A 27084-nucleotide genomic window follows, 5' to 3' on the forward strand; every position below is an offset into this window, starting at 1 on the left:
ACTCTGCCTAGGGGGGCAATATAGCTACCTTTTCCTGCATTCCTGGTTGTGTGCTTATAGCATTGGGATCAATTGTAGTTGACATCTAACATGCTCTGAGTGTTGCTTTACTAATTGCCTCCCCTAATTTTGGGGGGTCAAGATTGATTGCAACCTGTAATGCACCTCAAGAGAAGAAGAAACTATCAGTTTTCACCATCTCATCAGTGATCAGTCTTGTGTGCTTATGAACGGGACGAATATATTCAATATTTTGATTTCCAGCCTTTTCTTATAAACAGCCCTGTTTTTTGTTTCAGAGCTGATTGTATCAAGAAGAAAACATGTATTGTAAACAATTGTAAACAATTATTAGCTGTTCTGCCTATCCATTAGGTTTCCGTGGGTCTTATTCATGAAAAAACAAAGCTCTCAGAAAACCCATCTTAGAATGACTTTGAAGACCTTGATTGCCCGGTCTGCAGTCAGATGTTTCCTTGCTTCATTGCCCTTGTTCCTATTGCAGGTACATGTGACAGCGTTGCAGCTATGAGTGGAATTTTAAAGAGGAAGTTTGAAGAAGTTGATGGTTCCTCACCCTGCTCTTCGGTGCGAGAGTCAGATGATGATGTTTCTAGCAGCGAAAGCGCTGACAGCGGTGACAGCGTCAACCCATCTACATCAAATCATATTACCCGTAAGTATGACCACCAGACAGTAAACTCTACATTAGGTTTTTCTTTTCCTTTGTTCACTAAACTTTCCAATATGTAGCATGTGAACATTAGTCTTCATTAAAAATTGCCTGGTTCAGCTAGTTGGAATCAATGGGCTTTTAAGGGTGTAACCTTGCTTAGGATCGTATTGTTTATTTATTTGTTTATTATTTGTTTACTTCATTTATACCTCACCTTTTTTTGCATATGGGGACCCAAAGTAGCTTGCACCATCCTCTTCCGTTCCATTTAATCCACACAACAACCCTGTGAGGTAAGTTAGGCTGAGAGTGTGTGACTTGCCCAAGGTCAGCTAGCAAGCTTCCATGGCAGAGTGGGGATTTGAACCTGGTCTCTCAGATTCTAGTTCAACCCCCCTAACCAATACACCACATTGGCTCTGTTGGTCCTGTAATTAGATTCTTTCTATTGTGGACACTTGGACAGTTCTTGTTAGCATGCACAGCTGGCGCTACATGTTTGATATCATTATTGGCAGGGCTCATTTCGAAGGGGAACGTGCAGGAACACAGTTCTGGCAGTTCCCCAAAGAGTTCACATGTCAGGTGGCCCTGCCCACCTGACTCTCAGCCATTTTGGGCCCATTTCAGCCTGGATTAGGGCCAAAACAGCCCAGATCAGGTCTCTGACAGGTGGTGGATCACTCTCCAACTCAGCAGCAGCCTGATCCTGACCATTATGGGCCCTTTTTGCCATTTTGGGCCCAATTTTGGCCCTGAATGGCCAGGATTGGGTCCAAAACAGCCAGGATAGGTGATGTCAGGGGGTGTGGCATATGCAAATCAGTTATGCTAATGAGTTCCTCCAGCTCTTTTTCTACAAAATGACCCCTGGTTATTGAGTGTACTTCCAGTGCTTACCCAACTCTCTCTCTCATGTGAATGATATTACCACAGAGCCCATATTTTTGAGCTGGAGCTAGGTAGGATTTATATTTATTTATACACTGCCTTTATGCCCTATTCACGGCCACCAAGTTGGTTAACAGATTAAAAACGTGGGGGCAAGTCTGTCATACTTTGTTGTCTGCGTGTTATCATGCTATTATAAAAGTTTGCTCAAATATTAAGGACACAGCTTGTGCTTTTCTAATGAGCTCTAAACTACCTTAAGAGTGGCGATGCAGGTCAGTTATTCCCAATGCTGCTGCTACTTCTGAAATTTGAGATTGCTCATTAGGACAATTACACAGTAGAGAGAACTCTTGGGAATTCATGGAGTGTCAGAGGCATTTTGGTGTGAAGCTATGAAAGAGTGAGCATGGAGTTTGATGGTTTATGTGACACGACTGCAGAAGAAAGGGAAGCAGTATCTACTCTCCATTTGTGTGTGTGTGTGTGTGTGTGTGTGAGAGAGAGAGAGAGAGAGAGAGAGAGAGAGAGAGGAGACCAAGCAGATATCAGTGTTTGTGAGTTACCTCTTGAGAGAAACACAAGGTTATGTGAAGGCTGAATGTGTTGAGTTGACTTTTGGGAAGAGGAGTGGAATCTTTGTCAGAGGAAAAAGGCATTGCCTGCCAAAGAGAGTGAAAGAATGAGATAGAGAAGAATCTTCTATTTGACATCTGGATTTAGGTGGTTTATTCAGTGGCCCTGCTATGCTTGTGTGAGGTTTTGTATCTCAGTTGGTAAAATGGGTGGATATGCCTTACTAAACAGTGTGATAGTGGTGGCAGCTGCAGATATAGCCATACCACTCCATTTTTCTTTGCCAGTGTGGTAGTCTGCATGGGTTTGAAGAATCTCAGGGCATGGCATTGCACTTCTGTTTGTTTACTTAAGCAGCAGCACATAGAAGGGAGCTAAAGAAATCATTAGATGTTCTGAGATTGCTATGTATACTAGCAGAATTCTGAATAATGCTATGGAATCTTGTCTGTTTGTTGAATAAAACTGCTTTTCATGCCAGGTGTGATTTCAGGTTGTATCAGGAAACAGAGAATTTTTTTTTAATGTGCTGTGTGAAACAAATTTTAGTTTCCTTATAGATGAAAATGGAGAATGCAATGTTGTTATAAACAATTTAGTCTAAGATACTGACAGCTGCTGGGTGCAGAAGTATTTTGTTAGCTTGCCTGCTCTAGACCTCTGTTTGTTTATGATGATACTTGTATTTTATAGAAAGGAAGATTTGATTCCAGGTAACTCAGAGGATCTGCCAAAAGTTAGACTTACTAACTGAAAAGTAACGTTTGTGGTTTGTATATAAATCAATATTAAGCAGAAAAAGAGGAGCTAGAGATACACTGGTTCATGAGCTATTACAAAGATAGTAATGCCATGGTATAATGAATTTTTTCTAAGAAGATACAGTTAGAATGTGTGATGCATGGAACAGGGTCGCCTTTTGTCTTTACCGTTATTTTTAGTACTTGTGTAGACCTGAGTAGGGTTGTGAGGAGACCTGCTTAGGAGGCTCTTTAAAGGAATCAGGTGGGCAACAGGAAACAATGACTGTGTTTTTTGATGGTATTGTGCTTGTCTTGGAAGATCCATCAAACTCATAGAAGAGAGTAAAACATGTTATGAGAACATTTAGCCTGGTTATAAACTCTTAGAATCATTCAGCAAAACTGAATGCATACTATTTCACTAACAAAAAGTCCGCCAAGATGGAAAATTGTTTTAAATTAAGTTACAGAATCCTCCAATCAAATATTAAGATACCAGAGATCTAATAAACTAATTGACTGAAATTTCAACCCACTAATTTCACAATAGTTTGGGAGGAAATTGAGATGCCTTGGATGGGTAAGACTTAGGGTTGCCATCCCCCCACCCAAGGCGGGGGATGCCCTGATCCCTCCCTTCCCACCCTGCTCCCACTTACCCACTTGGCACGGGGCCCCCCGGGTGGGGTATGTGCTTATGCCGCCGTTGCTTGCTGTCATGGTGTGGGATCCGCAGTGCTGGCAAAAGCGGCTTGCAGCGGCAAGAGCAAGTGGCGGTGGTGGCAGCAGCGAGAGTGGCTCACTGTTGCCAGTGCCAACAAGAGCGACTTGCTGTTGCCAGCACCTCCTGCTGTTGCCACTGCTTACTCTCTCAGGCCACTTTCACCAGCACGGCAGCAGTGGCAGCAGGCGGCGCTGGTGACAGCGAGCTGCTCTTGCTGCTGCTGCTGCTGCTGCCGCCACCCGCCACAAGCAAGCTGCAGTAGTGGCGGCCGGGAGAAAGGGGACACAAGCACCCTTTCTCCCGTGCACTGTGTGATGATGTCACTTCTGCGAGTGACATCAACATGCACACCAAGGTGTGTGCGCACTTTGCACGTGTGAAGTTGAAAAAAGAAAAAAAGGTAGGGTGGGTGCCAGGATCCCAGTCCCCTGCTGGGGGACATGAAGGACCTGGCAACCCTAGTAAGACTTCAGTTTGGTGTAGTGCAGGACTCTAATCTGGAGAACCGGGTTTGATTCCCCACTCCTCCACTTGAAACCAGCTAGGTAATCTTGAGTTAGTCACAGCTTCTAGGAGCTCTCCGAGCCCCACCCACCTCACAGGGTGTTTTTTGTGGGAGTGAGCATTGAGTTGTCCTGAAGGGAGGTATAAATTGAATGTTGTTGTTGTTAATCATAATAATAATATGTGAGTTCTAAATGTTCTTTTGTGTTTTCCTATTTATATTGAATATAGCCTGACAGCAAGATGGCAGGAAATACTAGATAAGTTTTGTTCAAGTGGGAAGAGTTCCTGTTGAAGTTTTGATGATGAAAAGTGAAGAATATAATACATCCAATATAATAATTACTGTGTTTCTCAGTTACATTTAATAATTGATTGGATTAGACAAGATTGTTTGGTTTGTTATGAACAACCAGGTATTCTTTTCCCTTAACATTTCCTGTTTAAAAGTTAAAAGTTTATAAATATTATTAAAGTTTTAAAATACTATGTCATTTCAACTAAGCCAGTCAGTGTTACTTTTAGTAGCAACTGGGAAATACAATAATTTAGTAGAAGCCCATTCCTGGCTGTTATGGCTAGGGGTGCCATTGTCCCGTCCCCTTCCAGTACAGGACTTGGATTGGTTTTGCAGAACATGGATTGGCTTTGGCATCTGGTGCCTATCCCATGGGGCTAAAGTGTTGGGGGAACTTTTAAGTGGCCCCCGGTTCTTTAACTTATGGTGAATTATTGAATAGAGAACAGTGGGTTTTCTGTGACACAGTTCTACCTGAGTAATAGAGCAGAACCACAAGTGACAAAAGGCACAGATTGGACACTTGTCAGCTTCCCTCAAGTTTTGATGGGAAATGTAGGCATCCTGGTCTCGCAGCTTCACTCTCTGACTGCTGTCCAGTGGACTTTTCAACTGTCACTTGTCCAACATTCCGCCAAGTTGCCTACATTTCCCATCAAAACTTGAGGGAAGCTGACAAGTGTCCAATCTGTGCCTTTTGTCACTTGTGGTTCTGCTCTTAGTTGGATTCAAGATGTGAGGTAATCACATCTTGTGAGTTGGATTCAAGATGTGAAAAGAAATAACTTCTGAATATTTGGATTATTATTGGTTAACAAAAATTGTATTCTCTAACTTGTATCATGTTTTGACTCTTTGTTTAAAATAAAAGGAAACCATTTTTTTAAATGGAGGAAAGGTTTGGATATAGAGAAACCTAGCAGTAGAAAAGAGCAAGAGCCCAGTATTATTAGACTAACAAAATTTGTGGTAGGGTAAGAGCTTTTATGAGTCACAGCTCACTTCTTTGTCTGTCCCATGAAAGCTCATACCCCACCATGAATTTAGTCTTATAGGTGCTACTGGACTCTTGCTCTTTTCTACTGCAACAGATAGACTGACACGGCTTCCCATCTTGATCTACCACAAACCTATGCACTCTTGATTTGATTTCATTTATTATATTTCTAGCCTGCTCCCTCACAAGGACGGGTCACAACAGCAAATCAACATACAAAATAAAAACATATGATAAATATAAATATGTAAAAATATCACCTGATATGACACAGATATAATTAAAACCATCCCAATTCCAGATACAGCACTTAAGATCAACTCAGACACTCAATATACTCAGACACTGTGAGGTGGCAAGGCAGACCGCTAAGATCAAACAGCAAAAGCAGAGCGGCCTGAGGGCCCACGGTAGGAAAGGTCGGTCAGGGAGCTCGCTCACAACTCAGCCACAACCATAGGTATGGCGGAACATTTCCATCTTGCAGGCCAGGCAGAACTGTAACAAGTCCCACAGATCTCAACAGAGTTTCACCAGGCTGGTGCCAGAGCCGAAAAACCTCTGGCCCTGGTTGTGGTTAGGCGAACATCCTTAGGGCCAAGGATCATAAGCAAATGTTTATCTGCTGAACAGAGCGCCCTCCGGGGAACATACGGCAAGAGGTGGTCCCACAGGTATGTTGGTCTCAGTCCGCTAAGGGCTTTAAACATTAAGACCAAGACCTTGAACTTGATCCATAATTCAACCGGAAGCCAGTGCTGCTGGCGCAAAACAGGTTGTATATGTGCCCTAAACAGAATTCCGGTTAGGACCCACGCTGCTGCATTCTGGACTAGTTGCAATTTTCGGATCAGTCTAAAGGGTAGGCCTGCATAGAGTGAGTTACAGTAATCCAGTCTGGAGGTGACCATTGCTTGAATCACTGCAGTCAGGTCAGTGGCCGAGAGGTAGGAGACCAGTTGCTTGACCTGTTGAAGGTAGAAGAATGCAGATCTGGCAACTGCCGTGACCTGGGCCTCCATTGATGAAGAGGCATCCAGAATCATGCCCAGGCTCCTTACCATTGATGCAGGCCTCAATGGTGACCCATCAAGGGCTGGGAGCCTGATCCCTGAATCCACCAGCCCACAGCCCAGATGTAAGACCTCCGTCTTTGTGGCGTTTAACTTCAAACGACTCTGCTTTAACCACACAGTCATGGCCTCCAGAGCCCTGGCCAACATATTTATTTATTTATTTATTTCATTAAATTTATAGTTTGCTCTCCATACAAGTGGGCTCAGAGCAGATAACAACATGTTTAAAAGTATAAACCCATATTGATAAAATACATTTGAAATTCAATACGGCAGTCCAGCTTACCAGCCCACATATCCCATGGGAGTGGGAGATGGCAAATTATTTAAAGTGAGTCCGCAGAAACTGGGGGGTGAGAGGGGTTCCAGGGGTTAGAGAAGTTATGCTCTCTTTCAGCATTTCTTCAACTCTGTATTGGATTTCTGTTGGTTTTAAATCTATGCAAATTTGCATTCATAGATGCTATTACATCATTTATTGAAATGTCCTAACTCACACTGTAGTCCACCATGAGTCTCCGTGAGAAAGGCTGACTATAAATAACGTAAATAAATACTTTTAGATACTTGGAAAGCTTTGATAATTGCTTATGTGTAGATCTGTCACTAATGTTGTCATGTGTTTATTTATGTCATGTATGAGGCATATTTTATTTTTTTTCTTTTAATAATAAAATAAAAATGTAAAAGAATTAGAGAGTGTTTGTATTCAGGTAGAATATTGCCATCTGTATTATTACAGGATTATTTCTCAGTAGTACTTAAAATGCATATCCAAATACATCATCAAATAGTTGGTTTGTGGGTCTTTGACATATTTAGTGAACATGCCTTCTGTTCAGGATTTTTGGAAATTAATACATGAAAAAATAAGTTATGTAGGAGATGCCATTCTAATGGACCCCACATAGATACTTTAAACAATCAGGAACAACACAGAAAATTGATAGTCTTTATTATTTACTTACAACAGCTCGAACTTTAATTGCTTAGAATATCTAAGAGAGTTAAGGAGTTTGGCATATTTAAGATCCCTGAAATTAATTGACATCTTAAAATTTTGAAAAGTAAAAGAAATATAAGAAGGTAGTTTTATTTGAACAGTTTTTACAATATTGGATCAGCAGGCAAGGGTATATGGTTATTTATTGTAGTAATGAATTAACTGATGATTTGAAATTATTATTGAAAAAGGTTCCTTTATTTCCAGAGTTCTGTAATGAATGATGTATAATTTTATTATTTTTTAAAATATAATTTGAAGTGCAATAAAAGGACTAGGGAAAACACACTGGGGGGTCTACTCAGAAGTAAGTCCTAGTTTATTCACTAGGGCTTAGTCCCAGGAAAGTGTTCAGCGGACTCCAGCCTTAGTAGACCACAATCAAGTACCGGGTTAATTTCATTCCTTTTCAGTATGCCTAACCCTCTGAATGTGGATGCTTTTTAAAGACACCAAAAGGTATCTTTCTAACTCCTGTGATAAATGCTTCATTATTCATTAAATCGCTTGGAAGCATTCATTTTTCACTCATTCGTATCAGGAGCAGATTGGCCATTAAGTCCACTGACAAAAATCCTGGTAGGCTGATGATGGCCTGGGGAGCCACTGCCTCCCTGCCAGGGCTACCCCATCCCCGAGTGACGAGTGGCCCTCAACCTGTTTAGGGCAGTTCTCATAGCTGTGGCCATGAGCAAGCTGTGCAGGCTGGTCAAGCAGCCCCCAGTGCAAGCAAGCCAGCTTTTGCTCCCACCCCCACCTCTGTTGATGGGGGTTCACATACACATTCTCTTTGTTCTCCCCCCCCCCATTCACCTACTGTAAAATGTTTTCTTCTCTCTTTCCTCTTCAATTTGTGCCACAACATCTCAGAAAGAGACAGTTGCTTTGCATGCTAGAAAGTGATTCCCTAAATGTAATTAAGAGTTGGTGTTAATTGTCCAGAAAGAAAAAAATAGAACAAAAAAACCCACTCCTCTTTCTTCTTACAACTGGAAAGTTGCAATATATGCAGGGATAAATCAGCACTTCCATCCCTTAGCGCATTTGTCTATTAAACTGTACAGAAAGCTCAGAGCAGAGACGTTCTGAACTAAGGCATGCACGTTTTGCTCTGCGGGTCCTTAGTTAGAAATCGTGGAGTGTCTTAAAAATGCAGATGTGCTGCATTTGATCCAGTGGCCACTGTGGGCCAAGCATTGCATTGAAGAGCACTGCATATTAGCTCTAGGCAACAACCAAGCAACCAGTTCTCAATCTCACACCCACCAATTTCTTCTTCCTTTTTTCCAAACGAAAACCGAGGTTTTCTATACTTAACTATTGTGTGTATGGTTTCAGAAGGCAACATATCCCACGTTTCCAATTTGCTACACTGTGGACATTTCCCCTTCTCCTCTTCTTACATTCTAGGGATTCTTTCTGGCTCTGTCAGGAAATAACCTTGGTGATGTGCTTGAGAAAAGGAGTTGGCATCCAGCCAGGAGCCTGTCTCGCACTAAAGAGAAGCTGTTGCTGCTTCAGAAAGGGCCTTGAATGGGAGTCTCATCTGGTTATTAATCCAGACAGCGGAGAGATATTTTCCCTCCTGGGAAGCAGCTACAAACCTCAGGCGCTGAAGCGATGTGAGCACATGTGGTGATTGCATTTCAAAGCAGGCTGTGGCCTGAACTCAGAGAGTGAAATGCAGCATGGCTAAGTGAATTGAAGCACTCGGTCTCCCTGACCTAGTCCCTTCCATTTAACATGACTCCCAACCAATGCCAGCATTTTAGATGTAGTGCTGAGGCCTTCAAAGCCCTCAAATTAATGAACAGTAGCTTGATAAACGAAAGCAAAGCCTAGCTTAGCTTCTATCAGTAGCATAGTAAATCCTTCTGTAACAAGGCACGTTGAAATGTATTTTTTGACTTACTTCTAACCCCATCCATCTGCTGCATGGAAATAATAGGTTATTCTCCAGAGGGCTTTGTGCGATGTATTTCTCATTCAGAAAAAAAAATGAAAATGCCCTGATCACACTTCAATCAGCCACTTGGGTTGTCTGTCATATATTAGTTGGAGACTGCTGTTTCTTTGAGATCTTATGAAAGTGTCAGGGGCAGAGCTGAAAAACAGTCAGGGTTCTGGGGAACAAAAATTGATTCGTAGTTTATGTATTTTGAGAGCAGAGAAAACACTTGTGAAAGAAGTAGCAGCTTCTAAACTGTAATTCTGTGCTGAAACATTTCTAATTCACACATCTTAATCTTGATTGCAACATGAAACAATGGCTAGCATATGTAAATGGGCCATCATAATTTTAATACTCCCGACAGAATTTTCATATCGCAGCTCCTCAAATACATACCAGCCATCAAATGTACGGAAATCAATTGACATATGTTCGTGTGTGAACAAGATCAAGAAATATAATAAAAGTCTGTGTGAGGCTGAGTACAGTACATGACAAAGATCTTGAATGTTTCCAGTTATTTTCCTCCAGTAAATCCTCTTTGAACCGACAATAGAATCAAGATACTCTGTGTCAGGGGTCATTTCGTAGAAAAGGAGCTGGAGGAACTCATTAACATCACTCATTAGCGCAACTCATTAGCCGGAAGTGTGTCATTGGCATAACTTATTTGCATATGCCACACCCCCTGACATCCTGGCTGTTTTGGACCCAATCTGGCCATTCAGGGCCGAAATTGGGCCCAAAATGGCAAAAAAGGGGTGAAAATGGCTGAAAAGGGGCCCAGAATGGTCAGGATCAGGCCGCTGCTGAGTGGGAGAGTGATCCACCACCTGTCAGAGGCCCGATCTGGGCCATTTCGGCCCCAATCCAGACTGAAAAGGGCCCAAAATGGTCGAGAGTCAGGTGGGCGGGACCACCTGACATGTGGCCTCTTTGGGGAACTGCCGGAACTGCGTTCCTGTGTGTTCCCCCTCAAGATGAACCCTGCTCTGTGTAGATGTTTTAGATAATTGACTTGGTTCTAGAAAATCTTGGGGGCATGCGCAGAGTTCTTCTCTATGAGGATTAATGGTATTCCTTCCTTGAGGTATGTCCATTATGCCATTGTACCTTATGGAACAGCACCCCAAAGAGTCCCTTGACCTTCAGAAGTGCAGCTGGGAGAAACTGAAACACCCTCCTTCCCTCACACACAGAACATTGTACCTGGCTTTTCCTGTGCAGGTTTCAGCAGTATCACAAAAGGGTCTTTGTTTCCCAAGTTCCATTACTGAGTGTTTGTCCTGCCTCCTCATAAGTATCCTTGGGAACTAATCCTAAAACAACAATGTAAGTGGTTCATGATAATTTTCTTCTGCTACAACTGTTGTCCGATATAGAAAGAGTTGGCTAGAGAGGCTTTTGGCTTGTGTTTCGAGAGTGTGAAGACAGTGATGTTAGAAGAAACCACGTGTATGTGGTCTTGGAGGAAGAAACAGAAAAGGAGACAAGAATAAGGAGCATACTAAACTAAATCAAGGAGTAAGGGAAATGGAAATGAATGAGATATATGGACAGGTAAAAAGGTAAAGGTGCAAGCACGGAGTCATACTGACCCAAGGGGGGACGTTGCATCACAATGTTTTCTTGGGCAACTTTTTGTTACGAGGTGGTTTGTCATTGCTTTCCCCAGTCATCTACACTTTACACCCAGAAACCTGGGTACTCATTTTACCAACCTCAGAAAGATGGAAGGCTGAGTCAACCTTGAGCCAGCTACCTGAACCCGGCTTATGCCAGGATTGAACTCAGGTTGTGAGCAGAGCTTGGGCTGCAGTACTGCAGCTTACCACTCTGCGCCACAGGGCTCCTCAGGTACAGGGAAAACTACCTGAAGGAAGGCTAATGGTGTGATGAGGTAGTTGTTTCTTCACAGTGTCTTGTGAGAAAACACCATTGGATTAAAGAAAAATATATAAAACAGAAGTCACTGTTATTTATTTATTTGGTTGTTTATGTCATTTATAGTCTGCCTTTCTCACTGAGACTCAAGGTGGATTGCACAGTGTGAGATTAGTACAGTCAGTTTCGAGGACATTTCCATAAACAATGCCATAGGGTAAATAAACACAAGTTTACAAAGACATAGCATTAGCAAGAATCCAATACAAAGTTGAAGAAATGCTGAAACAGAACATAAGCAATTCTAGGGCCGACACTAGACAACATGAAGCCACAGGTAGCTCATAGGAGCACATATTTAAAACAACAGATAGTACATAAAGCAACACAGTGGTGAAGTCTATGGTCCTTAACTCTTTAGCAAAGATCTGAGACCCCCCCCTCCCCCTACAATACAAAAGTCTTTTTGAATAATTCGGTTTTGCATTGTTTGCTGAAAGTTAGGAGAGTGGGGGCTCTCCTGACCTCCTCAGGCAGGCCGTTCTGCAGGGTAGAGGCAGCCACCTCAGAGAAAGCCTGTGTATGGACTGCTCTTGATTTCACCCATGTGCAGGGTGGCACCTGCAGGAGAACGATATATCTGAGAATGGCTTCAGGGTTTGAGGCCAAAGTAAAATAGATCAGAAGCGAAGTATATTTATATAGTAATTAGATTTCTAGAGTATGAACTTTCTAGAGTCAAAGCACTCTTCGTCTGATATATGACACTCTGATTTGCAATGCCCCTCACATCCTCAGCCTGGGTTATAAAGACTCCTATCTTTTTCCTCTCCATGTATCAGATAAAGAGAGCTTTGACTCTCAAAAGCTCATACTCTGGAAATCGAGTTGGTCTTTAAGGTGCGACTGGACCTGAATCTACCCACCTGAAATTATACTTAAACAGCCAACTTAATTGTTTTAGAAGCAGTCTAAATGCAACTTGGAAAATGTTACTGCAACCAATGCCAGATTTGTTTATTCAGTAGGTCTTACTGGACTAATAAGTAATGGGTAATAAGTAAAGAAATTACTTACTAATTTTCTTTAGTGCCTTGAGACCTGGGTAAGAGAATTTCAGTCTTATTTGGGCATGGATGAGAATGTTAATAAGAAACATGCTCACCTTGGCGTGTTTTTTAATAACTCATTATGAAAAATATTAATTTAAAAACTAGATATAAAAAGAGAAAATGAAATGTTTCACTTTAATTTGCACTATGAGATGGCCGGATAGTGTGATCTCAGAGTTTTTACCTAAAGATATATATATATATCTTGCCTGTTAAACCAGAATATTCCCAATCTTCAGAAATCTTCACCCTTATCTGTAATATGAAATAAAGTCTGTAATTGGGGTGTGTGTGTGTGTTATAAGGTTAACTGAGATACAGATACAAGCTAGCTAAGCAACTTCTTCAGGATTGTGTATCTTGGTGTTGTGCAGATACATTTGGGAATAAGTGTCACTGAAGTCAGTAGAACTTCCTTTGGAGTAAATATGCATCTGATGGGTCATTATTACAGATGCACGTGCGCGGGAGCTTTGGGAACAATTCCCAGCTTGAAAACAATTGCTGTCTTGAATTGATGCTAGAAGTGAAACAGTGACAATTCCTCACAGCGATAGGTCTTAACAGGAGATATTGTCTATGTACTATATTTTTTTCGTTTGTTTTCTTCTTCCAAGCCAATAGGTCAATTGCAAATCCCTACAATCTGGCTCACAAGTCTTCCAGATCCTCTGCCTATGTTTCTTTCAGTAATTTGCCTTGATCAACAGCCCAGTCTACTTGGCTGGTGGGTGCTAATCCCCTTCCCTAGTATCCTAGGGGGCTGTGTCAGAAATCGGGGTAATGGGCTTGGTGCTCATTCAGCATATAAACAGTCCCTCTCTCTGAATAGGCTTATGCTGTGGATTTGGGGGTGTGGCTACTTTCCAAAACTGGATTTGCAAGAATCCTAATAAGAGGATTGATGAATTGGACTCACACAGATTTACTCACAAACAATACTGATTTCAATCTCTTGTGATCTTGAGCGAATGGATCTTTGAAAGTAGGGCTGGGAGAAAGATCTTGGAGAACTGTGGCCAGTCAGAGTATGCGTAGATTATATTTTTATCCCACCCATCCTCCAAGAAGCTCAGAGAAGTGTATATGGTTTCCCCTTCCTCTGTTTTATCCTCACAATAACCATGAGAAGTAGATTAGGCTAAAGAGAGTAACCGGCCCAAGGTGAGTGTCACAACTGAGTGGGGGTGTGTGACTCTGGGTCTCTCAAGTCCGAATCTGGCATTCTAACCACACTGCACTCTGCTGGCTCTCAGGGTGCTGGGTTAGGTGGGCCAGAGATATTTCTTCGCATTAAATTACATAGCAAGCATTGGGGCAGCATCTGTTTTGTCATTTTGCTTTTATTTTGTGGAAGCCCTCGAAGTTCATTAGCATGAACCTTTGCCCAGGCGTTTGCTTTCTAGGATGGTTGCTAAGCAAGCCTTTCTGGAAAGTGATGTTTTGACTAGGGTTATCGTGATGTATTACAGTTGACAATTCTGTCTTGTTAGACTTGATGAATACTATGTGGGAGAGCCGCAGAGTAGGTGGAGAAAATGGTGTTAATCCTTTTCACTGTGGCACTGAGCATACATTTTAAAAAAAACCTCAGGAAAAATGCGTTTGTGGTTTTCAGAAGAGCTGCGTCATCTGCTACGATGCTAGTATTTTAAATAAATGGACTGCTCTGCGTTACTCGCTCCAGCCTTGAGACTTCCTCTCTTCCTGGCATATTTCTGTGATGGTGGTAAATGAATTGCATTGCCCTCTCGGTTGTAAACGTGCGGGTACTCTGCTGCGGAACCATATGGCACGCATTTATTTTAATGCGCCTCTGACATCAGGAGAATAGCTGAGACTGCAGAGGGAAGTATTACACTTGGGATCTCTGCCAGCCAAAGCTCAATTTATTTATGTTTAGTAAGTAACTTCTTTTTACTGTAAAAATGGTGTTTGAAAAAAGATTAAAAGGCTGAACATGCCATCTTGTGTTCTTGCAAATGAAGGTAAGATGCTTTCCATTCCCCAGCCTAGGTTTATTTTTAATTAAACTGATCAACCTGCCCCCTTGCCTTTGTGGAATTCCATGATGGAAAACTTGATATAATTTATCTAAGCAAGATCATCCTTTTTCTTTGGAGATAAGCCCTGGAACCTTGTGCTTGCAAAGTTGGATTCTGCTACCAAACAACAGCTCTTGGGCAACCAAAGGGCCAAATAGTCTTCTTTGTATAAGTTTGTAAATAGCCATTTTTTCCCCTTGTGGTGACTAATAATTGCCTCCAGGTGGACCAAACAGAAACATTCCATATCCTGGGAAAGGGTGGGTTCTCTTTCTGATTTGAGGGTTGAGCCAACATGTTTGTTAATGCATGTGTGCGCATGTACGAACTCACTGCTCCTGCCGCAGGTCAGGTAATTAAATGGAATGGCGTCGGCTTCCTACAGAATGTTTACTGGATCTCCCAGAATCACCATGTTGCAAGAGACTATTATGAACCATTTGAAGTGCTCAAGCATTGTTAAGAGCTGTGCTAGTTTGCATCCCACACACATTTGGCAGACTGCTTTATAGCCTTTGATCCACCGTTAGTTGCATGCAAAAAAAAAGAGAGAGAGAGAGAGAGAGAGAGAAAGAGAGAGCTGCAGTGTATTGGGATGCATTCACATTCTTATCTGCATCAGCTGGTGGTCCAGAGGAGCACAGTATTGTGGATGCATATCCAGATGTGCATCTGCATCAGCCATGTTCTCTGAAGCCTGCTTCCTTGCATGGTTATCCCATGTTGAATTGGAACAAATGTGTACTAATAATATTCCAGGCTGCAGTTAAAAATAAAAGCAATGAAATAATGGCTGTAAAGTAATATAGGCCCTCTGTGACATTGTACTCAGGAGTTATTTATGGAGCTAATGAAACAGGCCACCTGGAGGTATAAATGACGGATTATATATGCGTGCGGATGTGTGCGTGCGCACATGCGCACGTGCTTTCTGTAAGTTGGAATATTTAATATTAGGGCTTGGAAAGACCTTTTGCCTTTGTGTTTAAAAGACCAGTAGCTCTAGCTATGCTCAACCTCTAAATGTGATATATAGGTATAGTTCTGAGTTTTGTTCACTGATTGAAGGTAGAGATGATGTATTGCTTTAAGTTATTGTATTCAGGAGGAGTACCACATCTCTGGCAATGCATTCAATTACAGATTTACACTTCCTGCTTACTTTCATTATCTAGCCTTGTGCAACATCTGTGGATGTGGCTGTGGCAAAGCCAGCATTCTGCAGCAGACAGCCCTCTAGTTTGGTGTTAAATTTGGATGCTGAATAAGGGTTGCCGGAGGTGTAAGTGGAGGGAGTGACTAATATTGCTTGAAAACAGGATTAGAAAGAAACTTTTTGAGGTTGGTCCCATCCTTTGTGGTCTTCAAGCATTCATCAGACCTGTTCCATGCCGTTAAGTCTGCCAGAGAATCTTGTGTGGGTTGCAGCGAATTCGAGTGCTGATGGGCTTGTTGTACTTCACTTCTGGCCTGTGTGAACTGACATCCTGAAAGCTGTCAGGCAACAGAGTGGTGGGTGAACAGTTTTCAGGGAAGTTCTTCCATCATTACAGACCATAGAGTCATTCTTGACAAGTTTCTAAGGGAATCCCAGAGCTCCCCAGAATGCACCTTGAAAGAAACTTACCTGCAATATGTATTATTCCTTCTGAACATTTTTAGTGAAGGACTCTGTTCTAATTCTGCTCGCGAACCCTTCACCTCACAGTGTAATGGGCTGAAGCACATCTGTGGTCCTAAGATTAAAAACCTTGGTATCGCTCCCTGTGGAAGTGTGGCAGGAGGAAGGGGGCTTGAATGCCAAATGGCTCTAATTGCCTGAGACAAGCCCCGTTTTTAACCCCCTTGGTTCATCCTGTTGTTCCTTATTGCTGTTAAAATATACGGCTCCATGTTACAAGGACTGTCAAGCGTCTTTTACAATCGTTTCAGTGCTTCCCTCCTGACTGCTGCCTTCCTCCCATACCTGTGCAACTGTCACACCTAAATTGCTCCGCTATAACTTACCAGCTCGTTTCCTGTCTCTTACTGGCATCTTCCAGTAAATCAGACAGACCGCTGTCATGTTTTTAGGAGTCTGCGTGGCTCTTATCTGACTCTGCAGGCTAACTACAATGTGCCCCTGTGTGGGAAACAAAAATATTTTTGAATTCCAGTTGGAGGCATCTCTGAATCGTTATGAAGTATTTAATTCAGGAATTGAGGAAAGCATTAAAGTCATCAGCGCTGATTCAGAACTAAAACATGATTCCTAGAACAGTGGTTCTCAGCCAGTGATATGCATATCTCTGATGGGGCACAGGAGAGGCAGGCACAGTTTTCATAACAATTGCAGTGAATTCTCCTTCAGTCTCTTTAGGTAGTCATAACAATAAAAGTTATTACCAATAATACCACTGAAATTCATCGAGTCCTTAAAACTTACCATAATTTTTATATATAAAGACAGGTGTCCTGACTGACTCATCAGCACCCAGCCAAAACCATGAAATTTGGAGAGAACATTCCTTTCATTACGTAAACACCCACTAAGAAGGGATTTTGAGAAATTTGCCCCCTAAGGGGGTAAAAAGGGGTAAAATGTGTATTCCCAAAGGGATACAGTTTCCCTCTGTGGCTGGCAGGCTGTTGCCTGCTTGCGCCTCTGCCCACTTCCAACTTGGCCACTCTTCCCTGACTGGATCCGTCTTTCAAGGTCATTTACATATATGGGCTGATTGGGGCTCACAACGTTTCACACTTCACACACACAAACCCGAGACAGTTGGTACTGTGCTATTGTAGTACAAAACCAACAAAACAACAACACACAAACCAAAAAATGTTACATACTCATAAATATTATACCTGGATTTAAAGTAGTTAAATACAACAAAATGTATATAAGTAAGTTTCCTTGGAAAAAGTGGGCCTTTTTTTTCTATCATAGTGGGATTCAGATTCTTTAATAGACTGTTCAGTGATTCATAGATATAAAAATTTGAGAACTACTGCCCTAGAAATGTAAAAGGACTTGGCCTTCATTATAAGAAAAAAAATCTCCTCAGATTGGCTAATTGAATTCTAATGTAACAATTGTGCTTCATGTCCAAATGAAGGGGATGAACAAAAGAAGAGAGACATAGGCTCTGCATTTTGGTTACTTAAATAGCACTACTGTGTGGCAGGCTGCTAACTTCTCATTTGGGGTAAGGAGTAATTAACCCCTTCCTGTTTTTTGATTCACCATGATACTAGCCCCATTCAACTTAAGACCTTTGCCAACAGATAGCCGTAAACAAGCCTGTGTATAAGCTGATGTCAATAATAATAATAATAATAATAATAATAATAATAATAATAATAATAATAATATAGCTGATGCTCAATAGATCAGGGACCTAACCTTCTGCAATGAATTAAATATGCATGCTAATGTGGGAGGTAGAGAGGAAGAACTGGCACCAGAGAAGACAGTGAAGTATAAATGATTGAGGAAGGCAGAGAATGACAGCAGCTTCCTTCCTCTCCTCCCTGAGGGTACTGTATTAGTACCTCCACTCTATCTCAGTTTCCACCCCCATCCACAGTGTACAGCTAGCCTGGAGCAACTGTGCAATAACGATTTGTGAAACAGCGGGATACTGGTTTTATTCAACGGTAATCTGTTTTCATTCTAGCATCTTCGATCTTGAAACGAGAGAAACGAAAGAGGACGAAAAATGTTCACTTTAACTGCGTCACAGTGTACTACTTTACCAGAAGGCAAGGGTTCACGAGCGTCCCCAGCCAAGGAGGCAGCACCCTGGGTATGTCCACCCGTCACAACAGTGTGCGGCAGTACACTCTTGGGGAGTTTGCGATGGAACAGGAAAGGCTTCATCGAGAGATGTTAAGAGAGCATCTAAGGGAAGAAAAACTGAACTCGTTAAAGCTCAAGGTAAAAACAAAACATGGCAAAGCTGTTCTCTATGTCTGCTGCTGCATGAGCATGAAACGTGAATTGGCCTCTCTCATTTGGCAAGACTACCTCGCCACTTCCAGCATGGCTGCAGTTCAGTCAAACACACCTCTTTCCAAGCTGGTTTCCTCCTCATTCATATATTATCTCATTGGGTTTTTTAAATAGGCTTCCACCTTAACTCTTTTAAGATGATGGCTTTCTTCCCGCTATCCCAATATGATGGTAATATTTTCTGCCGTACTGAAGTTCCCTATCACACTGAATTTAAATGTTGGTGTAAATTATTCTGTGCAATGATTGGATGGTTTCATGCCAGAGAGTTTTGTCCATTAATTTTTTGAACTAGTAGTACCAGGTTATTGAAAGAACATAACAACCAATGGTACTTGACATACTGATAACCTAGGATCAACCTAAACATGCAGATTTTTAAAGAGTTGGATCTAGGTTCCCCACAGTCACACAGCAGTTGTGGGGAATGGCTTTTAAAAAATAAAGAAGAGCCCAAATGGTCTCAGAAGGTCACTCTGGGGGTGGGGCAGAGCTCCTGACTCCCCACTCATGCTGTTTTCCAAAACAGTAAAGGGGGGGCATGGGGTTTTGATGCTCCAAGTGGAATATTCTGCGCATATGCAGCAGTAAAACCAGGGAGATATGTGCTATTTTGACACCGGAGTGGCTGGGGGGACAGGAGCCCTTCCTCCCCACCACTCTAGCATTTTGAGGCCATTTGGGCTCGCCTTTATTTTTTAACGGCCATTCTCCACAGCTGCTATGTGATTGCAAGGAACCTGAGTTGGGTCTGGGAAACCCAATTCTTTAAAAACTTGCATGTGTAGTTTGACCCCTAGTTGCAAAAAAATCTGCAGTATGGACTCCATTCTTCCTTTATCAGGGTTTCTTCCCACCCTTCCCTTCCAGAAAGTGATTATCTTCATCTACCAACAAATAGTTATTGTCATCTGCCGTTTGCTGAATTGGTCTGTTCGTTGAGGCACTCTGACAGCTCTTTTATACAGCAGAGATTGTTCTTTGTTTAATCAGATGTGCCTCACATTTCCTTGCTGGAGCAAAGGTCACTCATGGATCCCTAGCAAGCATCATGGATTTGAATTAGTTACACTTTAATAGAGGGATCTCCCAAGCTTGTTGAGTCTGTGGACTTTTAGAATATTGAGAAAGGACAGTGCACACCATCACAAAATGGCTACCATGGGGCCAAGGCCAGTCACACAACGCTGAGAAGTTCCACAAAACGTTGGGAGGTTCCAAGATAAGCACCTCTCACTCCTACAGTGGAGGCAATTATTTCCAAATGTGTACTTAAGGCCTGGACTCTTCTAAAGCACTTCCTGCTCAGAGATGGAAAAAAACTGGGATTGGCTCTGTGTTTGGGGATTACACATTGCTTGGTTTCAGTTTCCAGAGAGAGGGGTGGGGAAAGTGGTCACACAAGAGGCCACCAAGAGATATGGTTGTCTTATGCCAAGAGAGAGATGAGTCTGTAGCATTGTCGAGAGCACAGACTTGTGATGCATCTTCTCAGGACGAGCTCAGGTCTTTGCTCTGAGTCAGTCAGCTAATAGGGTAGAGATCTGAAAGTCCCTGTTTTCTTTCTGTTCCATTCAAAACCCACAACTTACAAAGCAAACATTTGTCAGGAAATGGGTTGGCTGGAGCCATGGCACCCCTGGCACCATGTTAGGGATTGTTGTTTTAGCCATTGTACCACATTGATATGGTTGTAGGTTTTTACAGATTTCTGTGGCTCACTCTGTCCTTGTCATAACTCCCACACACACCTACTCAAGGCTTACACAGCTTTCCACTTACAAATCACACTGATTTGGGCCTGCCAGGAGCTTGATACACTTCCAGCTTTCGTAGTCCCATGCAATCAGCAAAACGAGGGCGCCGCTGAGTTTGGTGGGTCACAAGGCATGCTGGCTTGCCTTCCTGAGATTGCTGGTAGCCAATTAGGTGGCAATTCAATCAGTGGGCAGCAGAGTGGCTGCTCCAAGAATCCTTGTTTCTTTGTCTTCTTTGTTCCTGCGATAACTCAGGTCCTGTTAAGATGAATTAGACGCAGCCTGACTGTCATATCGGTGCTCTAAGCTCTTTGCACGGACAGAGGTCATCTGACAGACAACAGCTAGGAAATGTAAGAGCAATCCAAAGGAGAGGCCACATTTGTTGAACACACCATTTACTTACCCTGCTCCCCCTCCCCAAGAGGCACCTGTAAGACTCCCGCTTCACAGTAGTATTTACCAACTGACTGACTGACTTTATTGATACCTCACCTTTCTCCCCAGTGGGGACCCAAAGTGGCTTATGTAATTCACTTCTCCTCCCTTTTTATCTTCACAGCAGCCCTGTGAGGTAGCTTAGGCAGGGAATGTGTGACTGGCCCAAAGTCACCCATTGAGCTTCCATGGCAGAGTGAGGATTTGAACCTGGATCTCCTAAGTACTAGTCCAACACTCTAACCACTATACAACATTGGTGATATAGAGCAGGAGCGGTAAACTCCAACAATCTGCCAACAGTGGCACACCAAATTATTTGGCTTGGCACCCGGGGCCACATGGCCAAGCTTTTGAGCTTTCCTGGGGCCATGGCTTCTGCCTGTTACTGCCTCCCAGACCGGCTCAGTATCCAGACGAGTTTAAGGCATATCCCTGAGATTCTCGTGGAGCTGCTGGGGCTTGGCTTGCTCCAGCTGTGTCTGACCATGTCTCCCTGACATCTTCATGGATAGATGTTGCATCCCCCCCCGCCCCCCCCCCCCGTGCTTGCCTATTCCTGTTTGAGAGCAATTTTAATGCACTGGTTTCCAATGCAGCACCAAATCATATTGCATCCAAAATAGAAACCAGCTGCAGATTTGCCCCACACTAACTTCTGCCTGGAACTTTCAGAACCAGCCCTACCACAGTGAAGAGGGAGAATAGCGGATTGTATTTTGCACTTGTTGGGATTACCTTCTTGGCAACTTTAGGGGCAATCCTAACTGATGAGAGAAGTGTTCTGAGTTAGTTGCAGTTCCTTCGGTGCTGCAGACTGTTCAGAAGGTCCCCCTACTGGCATACCAGTGCATGACATTTTGAAAACAAGAACACCTGTTGGGTCCTCTGTGAGTCCACACAGTACTTCATGCAAGTTTCTGTCTTTCAGGTTGAGAGCCAAAACTGAAATACCTTAAATGATGTGACACATCCAAGCTGTATGAATTGCTTGAGCGAGCCCCCAGTTCTTTAAGAACAAAAAATGAACTGGAGGGTATGGTTATTGATTACCATAAGCTATCGGATGTCTCAGATTGCACGAAGCTTAGTACAGATGTGCAGCAGGTGGAAGCATCTGTAGCACAATTTAGTTCTCAAAGGACCCTTGGAAGGCTTTGAATAGAAACAAAAAAAAACAAATTAGCCATCATATAAGTAAAACTAGAGATCACATCATGAATTGGTTCCATTCAGTGGCTAACTGTGGGAGGATGTGGCCTGGTGATATCTCAGGGCTTCCACGAAACGAATATCCAGCTTTTGTCTACGTCCTCGTTTGTGTCCAGTCATTCATCTGATTCATTCTGAAAGTAAGAATTTCAAGAGCACAAAAAGAGACAACGGAGCTTCCCCTCTATCAAAAAATCTATCAAATATATATATAAGATCAGAGCAAGCAGCACAAAATGTATAAAAATAAAGACAGACAGTATGCAAGGAGAACGTTTTCACAAAGAGTAACTTCAGCTTTTGAACTTCTTAAGAAAAGGATGGTTTGTGTGTCCTGGTTTTGTGCTTCTTTGTAGTCTCATAGTGGGAATTCATGCTTTCCATTTACAGAAAGACGCAGCGATTCTCCTTAGACCGGGAGCAGTGTATCTCCCTAGGAGCTGATGTACATTTCAGACATCATAAAAGCCCCTAACATGGGAAAGCTTGGAACATATTTTTTTAAAAGCCAGGCTAAAGCAGAGGGGGCTCTGCACTTTAGAAAATAGCAACCGGGCATGATAAGAGATTAACGGTATAGAGACTGTGGCTAGGGAGAATTTTTATCTCCTCCTATATAACTAGAAAGTAACTTGATTTGCAGTGGATTTGAGACAGACTAAGTACAAATGAACCTGCCTTGTACCATGTCAAGATTGTTGATGTTATCTCCTCTGACCAGCATCATCTGACCAGCGTCTCAGGTGGAGGTCTTCCACATTGCGTTGTACCTGATCCTTCCCCCCCCCCCCGCTACTAGAGATATTAAGGGCTGGACTGGGCCCTTCTGCATGCAAAGCAGATCCCGTGCCACTAAGCCATAGCCCTCTCCTTTCATCGGTGTTTGAAATATTACTTCCGACAACCTGCAATTTAACTTACAAAATTCACTGCTACAAGAAGTGGTGATGGCCAGTAGCTGATTTTGTTCTGAAAAAGAATTAGATGTAGCTATGCAGGATGGGATAGCAACCAATAGTTGCTATCTATGATAGTTAAAGGGTAACTCTGAATTCATATTCAAAAGTCATGTACATCAGAACACCAGATTCTGGGATTAAACCAAAGAAAAACATTATTTATGAGCTGTCAGAACCATCTGGTTGGCTACCGGCTGGAACAGAATTCTGGTCTAGATGGATCTTGACGACAACAACAAGGAGGGGCTCCAAACACAGTACTACCTACAACAAGGGACTCACCCTAAGAACCCAATATAACACTACCAGGTGTATCCAATCTCATTTAGTAATTAAAGTGCAAGTGCTCAGACATATTCCATTATACACCATAATTACACAATTCATAAATTCTGCAGTCAATATTAGGTAAGGTACTCAGTCCCGAATAATGTTTCCAATTATAATGTCCCGTATTTCATCAACGAAGATTGCAATAATTCCATCAATATTCAACAAAAGCAGCAACCTTCTCACAGTCTGAGTGCGTGGCAATATTTTGCTCCCAAAGTGTTGCTGACTTTCTGATACTCATGCAACATTGTTACTGTTGCTCCAAAGACAGATTACTGAGTCGTTGTCGTGACCTCAGCCGTAATCGCAGCTACCGTTGCACAAGGGCATATAGATAGATCCAGGCATTAGCATTGCCTATTAAAAGTGACAGATTTATTTTGGGTGAATCCCTGTGCACCTATTTGCTGTACCTGCCAGTGAATAATGTGAAACATGGTATCTGCAGCAGAAACATGGTATCTGCAGCAGGCTGGAAAAGCAGAAGTTGAAAAGCATATAGTTGAAAAGCAGGACTCCTGATGTTTCACCTTGATTTCCTTAACTATTTGGGGAAAATCCAGAACTAACAAATACTACTGATTTAAACCAGCCCCTTTGCATCTCTGCTTGGATTTCTTGACTAGGCAAAAGACAGTTTTACAGGACTGATACTTTAAAAATCTTTTCTGGATTTTTTTAATGTAAAAGACGTAAATGAAATACCTCTGCTCAATAAACCTTTGTGCCTTTTTAATGACTGTGTGTTACAGATGACTAAAAACGGCACCGTGGAATCTGAAGAAGCCAACACTTTGACCCTGGATGACATTTCTGATGACGATATAGACCTTGACAACACAGAAGTAGATGAGTACTTCTTCCTCCAACCTTTGCCTACGAAAAAGCGGAGGGCGCTCCTGCGAGCCTCTGGAGTCAAGAAGATCGATGTGGAAGAAAAACACGAGCTGCGAGCCATCCGCCTTTCGAGGGAGGACTGTGGCTGCGACTGTCGAATCTTCTGTGATCCAGAAACATGTACTTGCAGTCTTGCGGGCATCAAATGCCAGGTGGGAGCTGAACTATGGTGTAGATTTGAGGAGAGGGTCAAAGGAGTATTTGTTTAAATGACAAACCACTCTCCCTCACACACATGAACATCCATCTAAGAATTACAAAAACAAGTATTTACTCCCACTTCCCTGAGAGATAGATGGGTCCAGGGATGTTGTGGTTTGTAATGAGAGAAAATCTTACCGACTTACTGTGACTTTGGCCTGAACTAGATGTGCCGTTTGTCATAGGCGCAGTAGTCCAATAGGGAAAATAATGCCATTTCAAGTTGGGAAATGACTCATGAGGAGGCAAGGGGTCTTTTCTATCCCTGTGCCACAGTTCTGACCAGAATTGGGGCCTAGCTGCACTTTTTAGAGGGAGTTCTCCATGGGACTGGCAGCAGATGTATGGCTGCCAGTCCCCCATGGAGAATATGTGACAAACTCCACATCTAGTTTGTCCCTGTGTCATCTCTTTATAAGCAGAGTATGTTTGGAAGTAGGCAGACTTGGAAAGAGGCAGCATTACAGCTAGTCCACACCTGCTTCAGTTTGCAATGGAGCTCAGAATTTGGAGTACAAAATAGACCATTTCTGAGTCAGTTGTGAAGGGCTCATGTTCATGTTTGCTTTAAAATACATGAGTGTGGATTCTGTGCAGTATGTGGGAGGGCTTGAACATACACTGCAGTGTTGCTCATGTGATGTTCCTAGTGCAAATAGGAAAACAAAACATTGGCTGGTGCAAAGGTAATAATGGCACCAGTTTAAGAAATTGTAACAATGCTGCCAGATTACCTGCTCGCTTCCCAGTCTCCTCCTTTGAGCGCAGATTTGTTCCTTGGAGCCTAAGCATAGTTAACAATGCTTAGGTGTAATTGGGGTCCCCAGTTAACAGATTATCAAGTTTCAGCTCCCAGGGCAACACAGGAAGCTTGGCTGCCCTTTAACCACGGGTAAATGCAGTGCCATTGAAAGAGTTAAGGGCACTTCGGTCAAGCAAGGGGAGATATTTTTTTTCAGAAAGGGGGGTGGAGGAGCAGGGAGGGACTGCATGGTCTTATAGTCTGGTTGTTTAACTGTAGTTAAGCAGGCAACTGTGTTAAGCCTAAACTGGCTCGATGTCTTTATTGGAGTTCTGACTTTGAGGCTTCCCAGCTGTTCTCTGGTTTTATTTAATCCAAGAGTCTATTGGCTTATATTTTCCAGATGAAACTGCTTGTTTTGTTTAGTAAGTTTCTAACTTGTTAGAGCTATGCCATTTGATTGCTTGTTGCCTCCTCAGACACATGATTAATCTGTGGTCTTTTTTTCAAAGGTGGACCGTATGTCTTTCCCATGTGGTTGCACTAAAGAAGGGTGTAGCAATACAGCAGGTAGAATTGAATTTAACCCCATCCGTGTTCGGACTCACTTTTTGCACACGATAATGAAACTTGAATTAGAAAAAAACCGAGAGCAGCAAGTCCCCGTGTTGAATGGTTGCCATGGTGAAATTAGTGCGCACAGCAGTTCAGTGGGCCCTTCACCTCACCCACTCGAATATTCAGTTCCAGATAACTTTGAGATTGAAACAGAACCTCGGACTGCAGTGATGCATTTACAGACGGCAGATGCCCTGGAATGCCCAGGGGAGGAGGACGAGGAGGAGGAAGAGGAGGAGGAGGAAGAAGATGCGAGTAGTTTCTGCAGTGGGGTTACAGATTCCAGCACACAGAGTTTAGCACCCAGTGAAACCGATGAAGACGAGGAGGAAGAAGAGGAAGAGGATGATGATGAAGAAGGAAAAGTTGATGAGTTTGTGGAAGGGTTGGATGCTCACGCTAACATGATACAAACTCTCCCTTCTGTCCTTTGCTATTCTGACAGCACTGCCATCCATGAAAACCACGCAAAGGCTTCCTCCTACTACACCAGCTCTTCAGCGCTTTATTACCAAATAGAGAATCATGGCCCTGGCACTCACAACCAGATTCGTGACAGCTATTCTGAAAGGGACACTGTTAAGAATGGGAATCTTTCTCTGGTGCCTTATAATGCAACTTCAGAACAGTTCATTGACTATTCACGGCAATCAGAAGAAAGTTACGGGAGCCCACTGTATCAGTCTTCAAACCCCTCCGTCATAGTTTGCTGCTCTTCATCAGAAAGCGATAATGCTGTCCCATGTAGCAGTTTATACTCAGATCATAGACCAAGACACTCCCAAGTGGACTTTCCTTCATACTTAAAAAGTCCTCAAGATGGATTTGTTTCCACATTGAATGGCGGCAGTCACCTGCCGGATCATCCTGCCGAAAATTCTCTAAGCCTTTCAGAAAAGAGCAGACTGCATGAAGAGTGTATCAAATCGCCTGTCATGGAAACGGTACCTGTTTAAATTATTTTAGGACTGAATCCCTTTATTTAAATACACTCTATTTTAATTGGATTTCCTGGAACGATTATTTTTTCTTAGCAGTGGAGTTAAAGAGATAGACTGTGGTTAATGTTTTGATTTTTTTTTTGGTGTCTTTCAAGCTATATTGGCTGTGGCCGTTGCACACACACAAAAAGAACAGTTCATGTAAAAAAGTAAAATTTAAACGTGATAAAAAAATCAAATGGTCTTTTGATAGAAAATACCTAGATTTAAAATCTTAAAAAAAAAAATACAAGCCTACCTGTCAAACGATGGGAAGCTGAGCTATCTGACTGAAAGCTCCCCATTTTGTCAGGCCAGGGCAAGACAGTGAAAATTATACTTTGGGAATCTTCATGTTTAGAGTACTAAATTCTCGCACCTATTTGAAGATAATGGTGACTTTTTAAATGTAGAAGTGATTACTGTACAAAAAAATTGAATTGTTCTGTACTGTATATTTTATTTATTGTAGC

At 42.5% G+C, this 27084-nt stretch overlaps 1 protein-coding gene across 1 annotated transcript; it reads left to right on the forward strand.

The window, feature by feature from the left end:
• The first annotated feature begins 513 nt into the window (after positions 1 to 513).
• CSRNP3 (cysteine and serine rich nuclear protein 3) lies at positions 514 to 26587 on the forward strand. Its single transcript, XM_054972512.1, has 4 exons — positions 514 to 676; positions 18140 to 18399; positions 23926 to 24222; positions 25526 to 26587. The coding sequence occupies exons 1-4, from the start codon at positions 529 to 531 to the stop codon at positions 26585 to 26587; spliced, it is 1767 nt and encodes a 588-aa protein (XP_054828487.1). The 5' UTR covers positions 514 to 528.
• Positions 26588 to 27084: the final 497 nt, after the last annotated feature.

Source organism: Eublepharis macularius, chromosome 2, assembly GCF_028583425.1.
Source record: "Eublepharis macularius isolate TG4126 chromosome 2, MPM_Emac_v1.0, whole genome shotgun sequence".
NCBI classification, from domain to species: domain Eukaryota; kingdom Metazoa; phylum Chordata; class Lepidosauria; order Squamata; family Eublepharidae; genus Eublepharis; species Eublepharis macularius.

Bases quoted from the DNA above. Each gene is read 5' to 3' on its own strand.
- CSRNP3 (XM_054972512.1), top strand. From the start codon at position 529: ATGAGTGGAATTTTAAAGAGGAAGTTTGAAGAAGTTGATGGTTCCTCA. The intron at 677-18,139 runs GTAAGTATGACC...TTTTCATTCTAG, and splicing joins TACATCAAATCATATTACCC to CATCTTCGATCTTGAAACGA. The intron at 24,223-25,525 runs GTGGGAGCTGAA...TTTTTTTCAAAG, and splicing joins TTGCGGGCATCAAATGCCAG to GTGGACCGTATGTCTTTCCC.